We start from the raw sequence: 18875 nt of genomic DNA on the forward strand, positions 1-18875 counted from the left end.
GAAGGATGCAGGCAGGACACTTAGGAGGGATGAACTCCGATATGAGATGTAAGTTGAGAGCAAGAGACTTGTTTAGTGAGGAAAGGATTTCAACGACAGCCACAGTGTGTGTGTTTTCAATGATTGTGTGTGTGATATAGTGATTGTGTGATGTGTGTATGTGTGTGTTTTTTAAATGTGTGTGTGTGTGTTTTAATGATTGTGTGTGTGTGTGTGACTATCCTCACTGTGGAGCTCAAGGAGGCACTCACTCACAGTTCACATGCACTCACATCAGTCGTGCTCGCGTGTGCACAGCTTTTGTCTCACATCCGGACTGAAACGAAACTGAAGCAAACGCCACACGATGGTACTCGAACTCTCAGATAAAACTTGAAAATGCATGCTCGTGGATAAGAGATAAGATAAAAATAAAGCAGTTCAACTGTTCCCTTGTACGAGGAAGAACAATGCCTATGGGACGCTTGACAAATAAATTAAAAGATCAAATACTAGGTACACAATATAAATTGTTTCGATAATAAACAGCTAACATAAATAAACCAATTAAAACGCACTGACCAACAGAGGTTGCTTTGTACTAATTCAAAAACGGACTCAATCAGAACGCACAAAACATTTCTTACAATCATATCAAACAAATCATGATAAATGTTGATAGCGATGTACTATTCTTCTGGCATGTCATCGCAGCGGACATTGTCCTTGTCTTGGATTCTATCCACAAAGCATCCTTGATTGTTTATGTTGTTCCATAATTTCCTCGGCAATACATTTTTCTCGCTCGCAGTTTCAAACTAAAAATCTCCCTTTAGCCTCACAAAAGTTTTCTTGCCTGTTTCCTTAAATGCTGCTAGTCGTCTGTTTGCGTGTTATGGCAGGAGATCAAATTTTAAATAAAATAAAATAAAATAAAAATAAGTTTTCTCTCCATCAACACTCTACTAGACAGCTACATCGCCATCTGCCCTCGGTCTTTACCAGCGACTGGCTGCAGGCCCACCACTTCACAACTACGGCTCGTCGATGACTATTATGGATGTGAAGTGTGAAGTGCCGACGTACATCCGGGAATACACAAGTATGAATGAAGAACAATCAGAGCTAACAGATGATAGGAGCAAGGACATCAAACTGTGAAAACAACACAGGGACAACACAGACAAGACAGTGAGTATGAAAACCGATGAGCTTCACACACAGGAAAGCACGGATTCTCCCTCTCTCTCTCTCCTTCTCTTTCCTTCTCTCTCTCTCACTAACGACGCAGATTTATTGTCGATCTTAACGAGAAAGACAAGCGGATGTCTTAAGCTGCCTTAAAGACCAGCCCGAGACAAAAATCAGATTACATCCTTTGACCTCTTTTCAGTTGGTCACAAGTACTTTGAGGGTTTATTTCTATCAAACCTTTGGGCAAAAGCACGCTTGGATTGTCCAACTCTAGTTTCTAATTTTACTGAGTGTTGTAATAAAGCGAGAGCTTCAAGCACATGTCACAAAAGCAAACCTACTTCCTGACATCACGGGAACTGACATCTTGACCTTTCTTCAAAACGCGTATTAGACACTGTATGTTAAAAGACTTTTCTCGCGAATGGGACTGATTTGATATCTTCTAATTAATCTTCTAAGCCTGGGCATTGGAAAATAATGTTGGGCTCGGGTTGGTCTTTAAGCGTTGCATACAATGCGGTAGGCTGCTCCAAGGTACGAGGGCTTTGATAGGTGACTGTCGATGGTCAAAGGTCACAACGCTTAACTCGCAAGTATCAGTTTCTTGCAATTTGTTGCAAAGATATCAGGTTATTGTTCTTCGTAATATCGTGTATATAAAGGAGAAAAGTTTTAGACGTAGTTATAAAATCTTTCTGTCCTTTACAAGAGCCACCATCAGACTGCATGCATCACGTGTTTAATTGCTATGTCACACTGTGACACCGGATATCCACATGTTAGAGATTTGACATGTTACCTCAGGAAGGGGTGGAGAAGTGACTGAAGGTGTGAGGATAGAATTTAGATGAGAAGACGAAATCCGGCAAAGGAACTGAAGAAGACGGTCATTGTAACGTGCAATGCACATGCAAAGCACGTACAACCATCAAGAAGTCATGGGGAGAAATACAAAGCTACAAATGAGTTTCTGATTGTTTTGAAGATTGAAATGTTATTGTGTGAGTTTTGCTTCTTGTTCAGAACAAACGTGAAAACTACCCAGAACTTGTCTAGTCTGTCTGGGTAGTAAAGAATTCTCCAGAAAAAGACGTTCAAATAGTCTCAATGCACCCGCACATAATTCAAAAGGGAGAGAAGCCTTACAGCCACCTTTTTTTTCTGGGAGGAGTTACCTTCAGTCAGTGACCAGAATCATCCAACAAGTGGCCGACCTCAGCGCGTTATCGTCCATCGTCACAAACATCAAGTTGGTCTCCAAGTGGACCTTCCCCGTATTTTCCACAAACTGTTTGTGTTCACAAGAGGCCGAGAAGAAGCGAGTGTTTATATCTCGTACTATGAACACGGACATCGGTGTTGAGCCTGTCATCTACCGTTCGTTCAGTTAGAGATTGAAACAAACTTTGGTGTCGAATGATGAGCGGGTGGAATGGGAGAGGACAGGCAAGTAAAGCTGATACCCGGCTGGCTTTTGTTGAGTTTCGCAAACCAGCGGCAAGTCTGTGGACGCGAGCGACTCAAGGAGGAAGTTTATTCGCTCGGCCTGTCACTACACAGTGTCACATACACACCGCTAGCTGTCACACAAGACATCTGTACACATAGTAGCAAGGCGATCACAACAAAACGAAAACAAATAAACATTGTACTTACGCACAGTCACATCCTCAACAAGGGGTCAGCGACGTGAAGGGGTCAGGGTGGGGAGGACCAGCACCACGTGACGACCACCCACACACCCAGCGAACGTCGTGCAGCCAAACACCAGCAGCGTGCAGCACGACAATGAGTTGATCTGCTGCTTGTGGTGGAACTGTCGTCGTCCGTCGTCGTGTCACTTCCGCACGTGCAAGCGCATGAGCCGCAGACGAGCACGACGACGCGCACGTTCCGGATGGCGGGACCTCGACTGCGCGCGACTGTGATAAGAAGGTCAAGGCCCCCGGCGTGCGATGTCGTTGGCGAGGTCATTCATTTGACCCCGGGAGTTGTGTGCAAATCCCGGAATTTCCTTGACTCGTATTATGCGTTGCGTGGTCGGCCGTCACACCTTTTGTGCAGCGATCCGTGGCTGTTTGTTTGGGTTTTTGTATAAACTATATACACAGATAAGACACGTAAACCAGTTTCTCATTATTTCCCCCACTTTTCTCACCCCACCAACCGCGCGACCAGGTGTGGTGTTGTGCCCTGCGTTGTCAGGTGCGACGAGACGCTTACACCTGGCTGGGGCTCACCTGGGTTCCGAGTAAATCGTCTGTTTGCACGTTCAGCCGCTGATACGCCAGGTCAGGTCAGGTGAACAAATACGGAAACATTGTACTGCCCCTTCAGACTGTGGCCTGTACACAGAGGAATAGGAAATTATTAAATCCTGTGATTACACAGGCTGTAGTTCCGCTGTCGTTTCATCAGACACTCGTTTGCCACCGACTCACCTGCTTGATGCGGCGACAAACACGATGTGTTCGTGTGTCAGTGTTTAGTTCCCAAGTTTGTTAAACTTTTGTGTCTTTCTTCAATATAAGCAGTTTAGAATTAATTTTTCATATGCCGCAACCACATCCCGCCATCGGACCCAGTTCTGGGCGTCCCTTTCCAGTTGGGACAAAATCTATAATATACAATACTCAGGGCCGGCGCTAGGCTGTGTTGCGCCCTAGGCGAAAAAAAATTCTGCGCCCCCTCCCCCCCACACACACACGCACACCCCTCACAAAAAGTGAACCATGTGATATCATTTATTTTGCAATTTATGTTGTCCTGGTCCTGAAATTGATGCTTAAAACCTCACTTTTCTTGCTTTTTGCTGTGCAAAACGAGTTATCAGTTCCTTCAGATTGAGTGCATTTGCCAGGTCATGCTCAATAGATATGGTGGCCAGCCCAGTCAGTCTCTCTTGCAACATTGTTGATCTCATATAGTTTTTAATTAATTTTAATTTTGAGAAACTTCGTTCTGCACTGGCAACAGAAATTGGAAGGGTCAATAAAATTCTGAGAGACACTACAACATTCGGCACAATATCAAATAGCTTATCTTGGATTATGAATGTTAAGACTTCTTTGGGGTTCATTTTAGGTTTGGGAAGTCTTCTAGTCACAACCTGAAATATTCAGAACAGAGTTCCTCCGCTTCAATGTCTTTGCTGTCTCTGTGCATTAGTGCCTTTTCCAAGACCTCGCAAGATAGTAGAATGTCCTTCCTTGGTTTTTCATAAATGCTTTGGATATCATAAAGAAATCCAAATAATGCACTGTGCTCCTGAATCTGTTTAAATCTGTCTTCAATGGACGCAGTTCAAACAATTGAAAGCTAGGCTTAAATATCACCAGTAATGATCGCGGCGGTCTGTCTCAGAACTAAACACGACTGTAATGTGATAAAGACCACCAGACTGTCACGGACCCGTTTGTGCAATGAACAGTTTTGCAAACAGTTACACCACCGCTATCGCAACCCGTTGCATTCACACAATCAAAATAAGCACTAGAAGAAATAAGGAGATGAAATTAATGTAAAGAAAGACATAAATCGTGTTAATAAAATATATACAGCTATGTCACAGTGTATAAAATTCATGCAAACTTATCTGTACAAACTCATGAAGTGGCTGTAGGACAGGAGCACTGTTCAGTCTGGCACGGCTCAATGCAGTTCACAACCTTTAGTTTACTGACTCAGCTGTGGAAGGATAATCGCTCCAGGCACCCAAACAGACGATTACAAAGTAAATTCAAACAGCAGCACGTGATGTCTGAAGCCGCTCAGAAAAGTGAGGTTTTGACATCGTCCTGTGGGGTTTAAGTTAAAAGTTCAAACTACCTCTTCCCCACTCTGGCTGTCCAGCCCTGGTAATGTGATCTGACTTTCTTTAAAGTGGTAGAGATTTATCTCTACCCTTCTCCACTAAGCCACCCCACTGAGGTCCTTTCAATCTTTCTCTCATCTCTCTTTCTTCTCTCACGGACAACTATCAAGTAACATCGCACCACCTTCTTTGTCCAGTCTGCTAGTCTGATCCGACTGGTCATTAACTGTGACAGATTTATCGCTACCTGTGGGCCTGTCCACCTATAGCACCTCCATCGGCAAGTGCTTTCAATGGTTCTCTTCTTTCTCATCTTACAGATGAACTAACAAGTAAAAGCGAACTGTCTACATGTTTGCTGCTTAAAAATAGTAGAAAAGTGGTTTTCTACAAGAACTCATTAGGACCAGAGGCATTAGAACCCAGAAGTGTCAAAGAATGGCTTATTAAAATTAAATCTTTTTCGAGAATTTGCTGTCAGATTTGATTAATAACTTATAAGTAAGAACTACTTTTTGTCAAGAAAAGGCACGTATGTTTTTCAATTGCAGGCGTGCATCAAACACACATGGATGCTTGCATGCCTCCCAAATCAGACCTACACTTATGAGTAGGGGATTTCAAACACTCGTGTAAAAGGTTTTATGGAGTGCACACTGATGGAGCCAAGAAAACTGTAGCACCTTGCTCTGGTCTTAGTTTGGTGTGTGGTCTAAAACTCAAGCTATCACAGCTTCCAGCCTCTAGACCACCCTGATAGCAGCTACTTTGTTCCCATCCAAAGTCACACCACAGTCACACCTCACAGGTGGGCGGGGAGCAAGGTTTGTCAAGAGAGAGTCTTCTGGACGCTAACAATGCAAAGTTGTAAATCATGGTGTCAGGGCAGCTCCCCAAACACAGTCCAGTGATCAACACTGCGTGGTGTCCAGCATAGGGTTTGTTGAAAACAAGAGAAGTATACAGTGTATTGACTGTAGGTCTTAGTACGCATTATCTCTTAATAACCAATTTCAAATATTCTGTCAATGGAGCATAAAAACAAGCTAGCCATTCAAACTGTAGACAAACAGATGCACTCTTAGATAATAAAAATAAACATTACAATTTGACAACTAAATTAAGCGTAATACACCAAACAAACAGAAATTTAATAATTAATAAGAAAGTTAAATATTCACGACCATGAGTCACAACAGTAAGTACAAGACTACAGGCCATCAGTGTCAGTAAATAGATATGCTATAAACTTCAAATGGCTCTACCTTGATGTTTGTCTGCGAAAGACTTTAATACTCTTATTAACTAAGAACGCGTTGGTGACACTAGGTAAGTTCCTTCGGGTTAAAAGTTCGTAAGTGTAAACAATACTGAGCATAAAACAGTTGTCATAACCACAGAGAAACTCGCGTAGCAAACTCAAGTCTGTGTTGTTGTCCCTGATGTCAGCTGCAGTGTTTTCAATGCATAAGTGTGGAACCTCTTCAATAGTAAGATAGAGGAAAGAAAGGTGAGCTTGGTATTAGTGGAATGCGGTCCACTCCACCGTAGGGGTCCGCACTGACCAGGCCCCATCCACCAACCCGCCCCTCCGCTGTCTATTCTCCGCCCTCTTCTTCCCCGCTGGTTAGCTGGTCACTTCAAGTGCGCCCTGTAATAATGGGTTTTGCTGTACTACATCACTACATGAACTGAGAAACTCGGTGGTGAAGTCAACCTACAAGCAGAGGAAAAGGTGCCTTCCACCAACGCCGCCCTTCCCCGCCCCTCTCCCGCCCTCTACTTGCCTGCTGGTTAGCTGGTCACTGCAGGTGCGCCCTGGGATAATGCGATAATGGGGTTTTCCTGTCATACATGTACTGAGAAACTAGCGTGGTGGTCAGTCTACAAGCAGAGGAAAAGTGTCCTGCTAATATCATTTTGTGAAAATGACATTTTTCCCTAAAATTATTCATTAAAAAAAAAACAAAAAAAAACACCAGGCCATTTTTTCCGCCCCCCTCGGTCGCTGCGCCCTAGGCGATTGCCTAGTTCGCCTAATAGGTAGAACCGGGCCTGACAATACTAGCTATATAATACTATATATATAATACTAGCTATTTGTTGCAGGATTCCTAGTTCTTAATAAGCTGAAACGTGAATACTTGCCCCATGGGACTGGCCACGTGAGCGACAGTTAAGTCTTGCTACCCACATCAACATAAGTTGCAGGGGAACCATAGTACAATTGTACACAGTACAATAGATGAAAAGTTAAAAGATGAGAGGACTGATATTCAAACATGTATTAAAACGATATTTATTTCTTTTAATACGCCAAAACACTTATTAAATGCAAGAACAATTTTCTCTAATTCTGTCCACTTTTAACAAGGAGTGTTTTGTATGTAGATCTTATTAGAAGAAATCTTGGCTAACACTTTTTTATCTAGCCAAGGGAAATAACCCTTTAAAAGATCTTCGCTACTTGAGGAAACATTTTAAAAATTATGTCCCTTTAAGACTGAGCTCCTCGGGTTCATGAAATTAGAAGCACAAAAAGTTTTGTGTGAGAATTACAGTCCGTTCCGAATTATTTCATTGCTGTCTATTCAACCTGTTTCATTATTTAAATCATGTATTTAATTATAAATCTGCTTTCCTATTCTATTGCAAGCTCTAGGTTCTACTGCAGAATGCATCATTCAAGACGACGAAAGAATAATAAGAAATGAATAAATGTGTACTGATAACACTCAGCATCACGATCGCACTCTCTGCGCTGACCAGTCATGATAAATGAAAGATATAAGACAGTGGAGGTGCGGTAAGTATAGGGACACTGAACAACATAAAGGTAAACATGAGGACTCTAGAGATTTCTCCCAACTCCAGGAAACCTTGTAAATACAGTGATACCTCGGTTCTCGAACATAATTCGTTCCGGGAGGACGGTCGAGAACCAAATTGTTCGAGAACCGAAGCAATGAAACCCAAAGGAAATAATGGAAACTGGATTAATTTGTTCCAAGCCCCAGAAAATGCCTATTTACTGGCCTAATTTGTATATAATATGTAGAAAAACATGAGTCTCAACAAGAAATAAGAAATAAAAGTGTATTTATTAAACAAAAAAACAAAAACAAAACAAAAATCTACTGTACAGTACAGTAAATTGTGTTTCATTTACTGTACCTGTACCAAACTTTATGGCAGGAGGGAATGAATGTGGAGGGAGGAGGGAAGGGGGATGGTTATTGTCACTGATGACGCAAGCAAGGCGCGCTGGGCAGAATGAACGCCATTCGGCTCAACTCGGCTCATCTCGGACGTTCGGATGTTCCAGTTCCAAATATTTGTTCGAATTCCAAGACAACATTTTCTCGAATTTCCTGGTCGAATACCGATTTGGTCGAAAGTCAAGGCGTTCGAGAACCGAGGTATCACTGTATATACATATTTTTTTTAACCATCACTTTTGTACATATCCACCTTCCTTTATGTTTACTATAATTTTTCTATAATTCTTATTTACTTCATTTGTGTAGTTAATTTTCTTCCCTGTAAAGGGCGAGGGCTAAATGGAAAAAAGCCTTTTCTTGCTTATTTTACCCCTCGTAAATAAAGAATTCATTGACACTAAGAGAGACAACTCTTTAGCAAAACGATTCTGAGCTGGGAGGGGTAGTTTCCCATTTCTCGCCCTATTTGTGAAAACACACACACACAGAGTTACTATCATTATTATTATTACATTTATGCATACAATGTATATACCGTGCATCGCAGAGTGTTTATTTATTATCTCGGACTTCTATATACAGATCATTGGTGTATAAGGTACCACTGAACAGGTGCTCGACAAACTGTTTCAACACATTGCCCTGACTGTTCATACTAGTGCTGACTGTTCACACTGTTGTGAATGTTCATGTACCTCCTGAAAAAAATCTGTGGCAAGAACTTAACATCTGGAAAATACGACAGTGACGCTGAAGAGTCAGTTATTTGTAACGTACCAACCGCTTTTTAGTGGGAAGCAACAATTCTTTAAATGAGAAAGAGCAGATATTATTTTGAAATACTCCTTGTGTATCCATATTATATAATTTCATCGGTGAAATTCAATGACAATAGAGACAGGATGCTTACAGGATCCTCTAACCCGACAATCATACTTCTTCCATTATCAGCTAAGTTCAGCTCATCCCAAAACAGTCGTAGGACAGCTCTGATGGAGAACAGCCGTGGTGAACAGCAGCTGGATCGGTCTTCCACCCGACTGAGAAGGTCCTTCAGTTCACTTCCATTATGGCAACGCCTAAAAAAAGAGAGAGAGAGAGAGAGAGAGAGCCACCCAATCCAGCGGCGATCCAGCTCTGAACGCCTTGTAAAAAACTTCATGAGTTGGTTTGTTAAAAATAAAATAATCCTCCACCTATGCACTGCCTGAAGTAGCCCAGTTCTCTTGTTTAAATGCAAGTTTTGGGGCAATGAGCTACGAGATATGTCTCCCACTCCACTAGAAAACTTTTCATGAAAAAAACCTAGTGCTCAATAGCCGATAAAGATGAAACATTTGTCTTAAAAATACCTACGTGCTGTATTTGTCTTACCTTTTAACAAAACTCGTTAAATCGTGTTTTCCTTCATTCCACAGAAAGTACTAAAGCAACATAATACAGTGATTGTGGAGACTTGAAGACAAGACTTGCTTCTGTCGTCTAAAATTTTCTTCCCGTGTGCTGGGGAGTTGCACGGAGGGGTGGAACGGTTTGGGAGAGTAAAATTGTTTTCATTCAACTTCAGATTACAGCGGTTTGCGTATGAACTACACACTACTACTCATGTCAACCGTGAGCTTCACTTAATAATTGTAAAGGTTTTTAACACATAATAAGTTTGTAGTATTGATATAGTGACTTCTTTCTTTGTGTCTGCATGATATATTTTATATAGGTAGATGATATATGCTAGGAAAATTATGTTTCCTCTCTTTCCTTTCTTTATGTGTGTGTGAGAGAGAGAGAGAGAGAGAGAGACAGAGACAGAGACAGAGACAGAGAGATTTGGCAGCACATGGTAGTGAGATTTTAAAACAGTAGATACAACATCCCTATCAGACCTGTGCCCAATGTCCCCCAATCAAGGATTTGTTTCTATAAAAAAGAATGTTCATTGTGCACTAACTGTGTGGACTGTATACCTTGCACCACCTGTCACACGTGTTATTTTGAAATCAATGTCTGCTGCTGCACCTTTCTCACTTTCCTCCGAGGGTGGTAGTGATGTGGAAGCTGATGCTGTAAGAGGTTTACTAATGGCATTCATGCTTGAATGGTTTCACTGACTATAGTATGAATGGTGTCATGTTGGGATCTGGCTGACTGAACGCCGGTCATGGTGTGAAACCCTGACATAAAATGTCGACTAAACACCTAGTATATTGCATATCGCTTTCAAGCACAATTTTCTTATTTTGAGCTTGTTTGTGTTTACCCGCTGGAAAAGCAGATAATGCAAGAACTAAAGTTTCTCATACCTCCCTTTTACTTATCGTTGCTATAATAGATAAGACAGCAGTGATGTTTTCAACCCATCTCTATGCATCCTTACATCTCAGTAAAAGTCTCAGTGACTAACAGCCAAGACCCTAGCTTCCACTTTGACCGCCGACGAGTTGTTTTCATTTTGTTTGTCATTTTGAAGAATTGCTTGATGTTACATGTATCTTTGTTAGTGTTTTTATCTCACCCGCAAGCCACTGTACAGTGGGCGCGTGACAATCATACAGTTAATTAATATCTTTCACTAAGTTAAAAACAACGAATAACAACGTACATGTGCAAAAGGAATGTTCGATCATGTGTCAAGGTGGGAATGACTATGTAAGACTCCAATCCTAAATGACTAAGGAAGAATATTAATCAGGGCTTCTGCTAAGGCTAAATTCTTTGGGGTCCCAGGGACCCCTTCTTCAGATTTTTAAGGGGTCCCTGTTTTTCGCCCAAATTTGAAGGGGACCCCATTGACGAAAATTGAAGGGGTCCTCTGAACTTTTAATGCGTACTGTACGCAATTTTTTGCGTAAGCAGAAGCCCTGATAATGTTCTATATTTTTATCTTAGTATTTTTTTTAGACAGAAACATGCAAATTAGTTTTCAAATTATAAGGAATAATCCAAATTAATACAAATTTCAGTGTTTCTTTGGCAGTACTAAAATGTTTTCACCAACTTAATTAAATTTATAGATTAATAATTATTGTCCACCTCGCAGCGAATAGGGTTAGTAAGAATTTAGAGCATATCTACGTAGTAAACATTTAATTACTTATTTACTTATCTGTATTTCTTTTCTGTGTATTTGATGCATTGTTCTACAGATATTCTGTACATTTCTTTATTGTGTAATACATTATTGTTTACATACAGTCATTGCTTCCCGAGGCATTTATGGCTACCAGTAGTAAGGGAGATCTGATGGAGGGGGACCGGCCTTCCGCCCGCCTGAGAAGGTCCCCCTGTGAACAATTTCTCCACTCCTTCATGTTCGTCACCTACAATTTGTCCTAATTAGAATTATAAATTAGCATTTTTGGAGTTGTTAGCTAGTTTGGGCCTCACCCTGGGGCGAGGGTCACCATACAACACGTGTCTGAAGATCTGTGCGATGGTGGTGTTTGCCGACTGAATGTCCTCCTCGCTTTGGGGAACAGGGTTGCTGTTGGTCCACACGTGCACAGCGTAGTTGTCCGTCCAGTTGAAGTCCCACCCTTTGAACAGCAGCTTGGATTCGAACCAGTTGGGACGGTACAGGCGGGAGCTCTCCATGTGCACGCGATGCGGCTGACGGTGCCACATGTCCCGCGGCACTTGCAGCGAGTTCCAGTAGAAGTTGGACTTGTTGTACATGTTGTACTGCTGGTACCAGTCGCGGATGAAGGCGGAGTTCCTCGCAGTGGACACGAAGGCGTTGCCCATGCCGGTGCCGTTCTCGATGAGCCCCAGCGTGACGTCATAGGACAGGAGGGGGGTGAGGGGGCGCGTCACCACCATGTCGGCGTCCAGGTAGATGCCGCCGTTCAACAGCAAAGCCTGCAGACGCACTACGTCCGACGTATGCATCACGTGCGGCTTCTGCACCCCGCCGATACTCGTGGGCTGAGGCCTGTGGCCACAAGACAGAGACAAGAGTGTTATCCCCTTTGAAAGGTCAGCTGTGAGAGGTCAGGGGGCTGGGTGAGGTGGGACGACTTAGGGAGGAGGAGGGTATAGAATGCACAGATTGCGTGGGTGGCTGTCTACAAGAAATGACTGAAGGAGAAGACAGAAGGAACAACGAGCTGGAAGATGAATGGAAGATGAGATAACAAACAAGGAGGAAGTGATGATTGGTTCTCTAAAATGCTAGAAATCAGCAAATAATACTGCAGTTAACACAAAACAATTGCATTATCACAGACATATATCTGGATTGCTTTCATACGAATTTTCCCTGCTAACTTCTAGAACGACGCCAAAGCGCAAATCACTCCCGATCTGTCAACATCGAAAAGAACAGCAGACAATAAAAAAGTTCATGTTGCCGCAGCTGAAGCTCTATATTCTGTTTATTGCCTCTAAGTCATGTAAAGGGGAGGTCGAGGACTTTAACTCTCCCTTTCCCGTTCAAAATAGAAAGAAAAAGTAACTATATAGCAAAGTTATTGCATGCCCATTGTTGACTTTTACAATTTTATGGCGGCTTCGGATATTAAACCGTTGAAGGGTTTGCCGAGAGCTGACAACCTACATTTTCTGGAGAGGCTGTTGGTCTCGGCAAACAACCAGCAATCCAGAGATAAACGTCTGTACTCACATCTAAAAGATTTCACGCGGTCTAACAGCTGTCGGAGCCTCTGTAATCCTCTAAATCAAATAAAAAATAAGTTAACGACTGATAAGCTCAGTGATATCAAAGCGGGAGCTGAGTGAGATCGAAGAAGGAACTCACCGGTAGACGAAGCGGAGTCCGCGCACGTCCTGCAGCACGCGCTGCCACCAGTAACCCCGAGGGTGAGCGTTGCCGATGACGTAGAGTGCCGTAGGTGCCACGAAGCGCTTGGCGGCAACAACGCTGACGTAGTTCCAGAAGTGGAAGTCGTAGTTTCCGAAGATAACGTAATAGACGTAAAGAGGGACGGTTGTGTCGTCGGTCTGTCTGTCGCACGCATCACCTTCCTGCAGGCCGGTCTGCGACAAACATGGCGGAGCTGACAGTGAAGCAAACACAATAATGAGATGTCTCCTCGTCAACTGATGGCTGTAAAACTGGACTCGAGTAGAGAGGGAAGCAGAATGGTCTCCTGAGCTCTGTTTAAACTCGATACTAGGATATTTCTTAGACTGCCGACAGCGTAATACTCCCCCCTCTCCCAAATTAAAACTGAGTGTAAATATAAATGTAACGGAAATCAGTTTTGAAGTCTGTGTTAATCTGTCTTTGCTAAATCTTTGCTAAAACTGCAACAGTTACTCACTGGCGATTTGCGTTCTTCAAGGTCCAGTAAGTTGTACAATTTTTAACCCAAGGTACAACGAGAGGCCTGCCTGTGTCTGGCTCTTTCATCTTTGTGTACTGGCGGGGAGAACATATGCCAACCGCAACCATAGTAAACACTTTTTTGACCGAGAGAACAGGACAGATGTGTGTGGGAGAGAACGAGAAAGAGGCTTGAGAGAATAAAGCCATTTTCATTTATGTGAATTCTAGATGTAAAGTAGCAGGAAATTTAAATATGTCCAAGATTTCTGGGAAACTTTCAAAATTATGTGTCAAACAACTGTGGGATTATGACAAGGATGATTTTAAGTGAACGCCTTGTTGTATTTGGATGCAGTAATAACTTTAAGACAGATGCTGGACTGGATTGACGAAATACCCTCATTTCCCCAAATGCGGGTGAATAACTTCTCGCCGTTCTCGACATACACTTACAAATGAAAATTACTATGCACAAAAACTCGTGACGTCACGATTGTCCACGGATACTATAACTAACGTTTATTCTTGGCTGTAATGGTTGTAGCCTTCACAACGTAAAATATCCTTGTCTAATCCTATATATATAATTATATAGAGAGATAATCCTAATATGTCTAGACTTTCTGTGCATGGTGCTGTTTGTAGGCGTGTAACGAGGACCGTAGGAGGGGAGTAGTAATACAGTTGGGGAAGTAGTACTGGGCTCTGTCTAGACTTTACAGACAAGTCATGCTCTGTACTGACTTTTAGCTAAAAGCAACAAGCAGTGTTTTGGGATGAATTTTAAAATCCTCACCTGAAGGAAGAATATCCTGCAGAAGATGTCTTTGGTTTGTGCACCGGGCCCACAGACCAAGGACCTGTTGTAAAACTCGGCCGACGGATCGGGGCCTGTGAGGAAATCAAAGTCGGAACAGTTCAAAGGGCGGAACTGTCCCCTAACAACCCTGTTGGCAGCGCCTACTGCGAGCCTGGAGGGGTGACGGCAGAGGGCGGGGACTGGGACCTGCTGTATGAAGACTCGGGAGATGGAAGGAAGGAACCAACTCGTCACGTGCACCAGCATCAGGCCCCCGCACACCACCGCTAACACCTTGAACACCAGGCAGCGACGCTGGAGGTACGTGAGCGGCTTCATGGTTCTTACACTTCTAAAATGATGATGATGATGCTAGAAGTTTTTGTCATCAGAAATATCCTATCTTCACAGAAATGTCCTGTTATCGCGGAGACTAATTTGTATTTGAAAATATTTTTTTCTGTCTTTTTTTCTTCCTTTCTCCTTTTTTTTTTAACTTCGTTTCATTTTATTCCTTCTTGATTTCGTTTCTTCTTTTTGTCATACTATCATTCCGCAAGGCAATAAGAGATAAGAAATATTTTTACAGTAAATAAACAGAAAAGAAAACAAAGCTTTGTCTATCCAAATAACGGGTGAATGCCGTGTCAATCAGCTTGTTCCCTCGACTGCCACCATCCAAGACCGAGGGTTTGCACAGACACAGTGTCGTAGCAATCGTCAATAATATACTACAATATTAATTACAAAAAGAGTGTCACAGTCTACTCCGGATGGGTGCCAATGAATGTTTGAGTCTGAATACCCGCAGTTATCACGATGTTTGTTGTTGTGTCTGCACATGTGACCAGCGCCACGTCCTCCTCAAAGCTGTGGCGCACTTCACGGGGCGAGATTGCCATCATAAATCATGGCCACGCAGTTAGCCATATCCCTCTCCGTGAGGTGAAACCTTTCTCTAAGCTGCTGTTGTGTTATCTAGCAGACATGACACCTGCCTTTTCGTTCCCATGGGCTCGGTTCCCTAAAAGGCTGTCCCATGCCTAGCGCTTGTCAGATGTTGTGATTTGGCCTGAAAGACAATACATCAGACACAGCCAGACAGCAATTTCTGATGTCCCCACTGAAATCACGTGATGTTGATTATTGATTGCTTTGAAATTTTAATGAATGTGTCTCAAACCTCGCAAGATTTGCAGGTACATGATCTAATGGTCCACTCGAACATTCACCATTCAGTCCACAGGTTTTTAAAAAAAAAAACTCGTCACCCCGAGTACTCCAGTGAAACCGAACTGTACGAGTACAGAGATAATAGTGTTTTCCTCAACTCCGAGCATCACAAGATACAACTATTTCCTTCTAATAATTATTTCAGCGCTCTCTGGATTCACTCTCAGTTCCTGCTGCTTGTAAATTCTCTATAGCTGAATACAGCTACCGCTCAGCATCTCATTTACATCGTTGGTCATGAAATTATTGGAGACAATAATCAAACCACTGATTGCAAATACCACTAAGAAATGTCTTGCTTGATCTTCTGCAATTTTCATACCAGTCCAAACGAAGTGTTGATGATGCCAAACTGTTTGTCCTCCATGCTCTGTTCAAACACCTGGAGAATCCACATGCCCACGCACGACTGTTTGCTGATTTCTCATAGGTTTCAACACCATCCAGCCACATCTCCTAGTTGGACAACTTGATTAGTTTTCCCTTGACCATCAGCTAGTCATTCACTTGTTGGTTGACAGGCAGCAACAAATAATTTGTCAGTGATACTTTTTCTGACTCTCTCACAACGAGCACGGACTCACCTGAAGGCGGTATTTTATTCCCAGTTTTGTTTATCTTATGTATCAACAGCTGTCGCAGTATCGCGAGGGTCAATATCTTTTCATATTATCAGATGAAACTGCGCTGCTGCATCATGCTGAGCTGTGGGACTTCCGAATGTTAATGGGTAGAGGGTGCAGCTCCTATGTAAGCCTCAGGGATAAATAAAGTCTTATGTTATCTATCTCATAACAGCACAAGATACAACTGTTGTCGTCTAAACAACCCAGAGTAAGATACAACCGTTTGTCAAAACAACAAAAATATAACGGCCTCTCTCTACATCACAAAGAGAAAAAAAATGCATTTCCATCCAGATACAATCGTTTTTGTCTATTCAACAGCACCAATAAGCGACAACTGTTTTGTCTACACAACACAAAACAAGATTAACACGATCTCACTACACAACATGTACTACCCGGAGACCAGGCCTGACGAAAGTGGGGATAGACAGGGTGGGTGGGTCTGAGGTACCCTGGCCTTCACCTGTAAAGGGGGCCCGGCCTTGATCAGTGGATTTTTTCCTTCTTTTTTTTTATTATTTTTTTATTTTTTTTTTGTTTTTTAAAAAAAGGTTGACATAACATTCCTTACTCTGTGGATCGTTTCTATGGAGAAGGGTATTACAACGTTGATCCTTCAATGTCTGTTTTCCTCATCTACTAACCACGTACATGTAAACAACTTAATGTTCAAGCAGTGATGTACATCCTAGTGCCCGTGTCACGATGTTTGCAGTTTATATTATGCTACTGAATGAAATGTAGAAACTGACAAACTAATTGTAAGAATATTATTATTTGTTATTATTATTCTTAAAGCAGATTTACATGGCGCAATTTTCAACTGCAGAGTCGACTCAATGCGCTTTACAAAACGAAATGCATCAAAACAGATTGACAAACTATGTTCAAAGACAAAACTTATTAACAAACAATTATACAGAGACATCGCAACTAATAAAAATACAAGGTAGAAAAAGAAAAAGCTGCACACAAGCATGAACACAACTTCTAAGGGATAACAGTAAGGGAGTCGTGATGAGGGGAAGTGTGCAGCTGTGAGCTAAACCATTCGACGAATGTCAGCCACAGTCACAGTGACCACAGCTCCAGACATAATTATTATACTGGGTCGCGTGCACCACACGTGTTGGAGCACCACTTCTACCTACTCTACGGATCTTCTCAGCTGTCATCTACACTCCGGTCAGTTCATCACAGCCTGGGTTTCTACCTACATGTCTTGCTGCAGTATGATAGTTTAACGCACACCACACCAACAGATGTTTTTGTATTCTAGAGACATTAGAGTCCAAGCACTCTGTTCACAATATATGAACAAAATACGGGTCAAATCGGATATAAGGGTGGGGTGGGGTGGAGGGGAGAAAAGGGCGGAGAGCAGTGGAAGGACCATTCTGATCACACCACTGTAGCGGGGTTAAATAAGTCATGACACCCGGGATCTTTCGCCTCCAATTTTGCTATTTACTACTTCAGCTTATTTATTTTGGTGCATGTGTGTGTGTGTGCTCGCTCTAAGAAGATGACTTGCATAGAAGCTGGCGTAGCCCATTGCAAGAAGGTAAATAGGTGATATCTTCCTTGCTGAAGTTTTTATTTTGAATGAGAGCGCGATGAGATTTTGTTGTTCTTGCCGTTGACTTCGTAGAGAATTATTATACTATAGAAATTAGATGCTTGAACAGTTACAGGGTACCATCCCGTCGAACAGAAGAAAGTGAAGCTGAGCAGATTGAGAAGAGATGAGCTGGGTTGCGTGCGTCAATGAAAGACCTTTAATGAACAAGGTAAAATGGATGGATTGGTTTTATTTTTTTCCTTCAGTTAAAAGTAGACCCAGGCCTTGTAAGTTGCGTGACTGAATTAGAAGATGTATCCAGTTTTGGTGTGGCACATCGAGTAAATAAAACGTCAAAATATGTGACCTCTTGCTGAGTGTTATTTTTCTTCACACCGCGGCGTCGACCACCCACCAAGTTACCTGAAGGACGAGGTGTCATGCCGTCACACAAATCAAACCAGACCTAGTGTTGAAGGTAGAGTTTCCTGGTGTCCTAAGAGAGTGGCGACCATGGTTGGTCGTATGTTTCCTGCACGAGATACGGAGCAGCCTCCTCAGGTGCTTGTTCTCGAATACCTGGATTTTTCAGAGAATCATTTTCAATTAAATGGCATTTACTGACACCTTAACTCCGGAGTCTATCTGCTTCTTGCCATACTCACTATGCCATGCATCCGACGGGAGAAATTCGCGAGAAGCTTCTCATTTTTAGGCCCCACAGTTTGGAATTCCCCTTCTATTCAGGCGGTCCGGTGGCGCAACGGTTAGCGCCTGTCACCAATACAGTGAAGGTGGCTGCCCTGGGTTCAGCTCTCGTCTCAGGCACACTTTCTCTGCACGTGGCATCTGTTTACAGGGCTGGCTGCCTTGCTGTGATATAGCCTTAGTTGCTGGAACCAATCCCCCCCTGCTCACTGTTTAGTTTTTTTTTTCAACCATGCACATAGTTCATGTTTGTCATGCTGAATTGCTGATGCTTATGTTTTTTGTATGCTTACCGTCGACTGTAGTTTTGTGTGCAGCTCATACCCGCATGGGGAAATGTGCTTCACAAATTCAATAATTATCATCATACATTTATATAAATATTTTTTTTGGTGCAGTAAAAACTTGTGACCTTTATATGTTTAATTTTTTAAAATCATCAAATAATTT

The 18875-nt window shown here is 42.4% G+C and overlaps 2 protein-coding genes and 1 long non-coding RNA gene across 7 annotated transcripts in view; 1 reads left to right on the forward strand and 2 right to left on the reverse strand.

Moving 5' to 3' along the window:
* LOC112576761 (1-phosphatidylinositol 4,5-bisphosphate phosphodiesterase gamma-1-like) overlaps positions 1-3321 on the reverse strand; it is a 32125-nt gene extending 28804 nt beyond the window's left edge. The window contains exon 1 of one of the 2 annotated variants that reach the window (XM_025259444.1): positions 2833-3321. The gene's annotated coding sequence lies outside the window, so the exon portion shown is untranslated. Of the gene's footprint in view, positions 1-2351; positions 2653-2832 lie in introns of those variants that run through there. The other variant, XM_025259447.1, reaches the window with a different exon arrangement.
* On the forward strand, positions 59-11402 carry LOC112576763. Of its 4 annotated transcripts, none has more exons than XR_003101905.1 (4): positions 59-1170; positions 7647-7796; positions 9163-9379; positions 9630-11402. It is a non-coding gene; the product is annotated as an uncharacterized LOC112576763 (long non-coding RNA). The 4 variants fall into 4 exon arrangements; XR_003101906.1 differs by having other exon boundaries at positions 9163-9359; XR_003101904.1 differs by having other exon boundaries at positions 7100-7796; positions 9163-11402.
* LOC112576762 lies at positions 9697-17137 on the reverse strand. Its single transcript, XM_025259448.1, has 3 exons — positions 14292-17137; positions 12965-13203; positions 9697-12139 (listed from the first exon to the last, which is right to left on the reverse strand). Exons 1-3 carry the CDS (start codon positions 14631-14633, stop codon positions 11551-11553), a joined length of 1170 nt encoding a protein of 389 aa, XP_025115233.1. The 5' UTR covers positions 14634-17137; the 3' UTR covers positions 9697-11550.
* Positions 17138-18875: the final 1738 nt, after the last annotated feature.

This window comes from Pomacea canaliculata, linkage group LG12, assembly GCF_003073045.1.
Source record: "Pomacea canaliculata isolate SZHN2017 linkage group LG12, ASM307304v1, whole genome shotgun sequence".
Classification (NCBI taxonomy): Eukaryota; Metazoa; Mollusca; class Gastropoda; order Architaenioglossa; family Ampullariidae; genus Pomacea; species Pomacea canaliculata.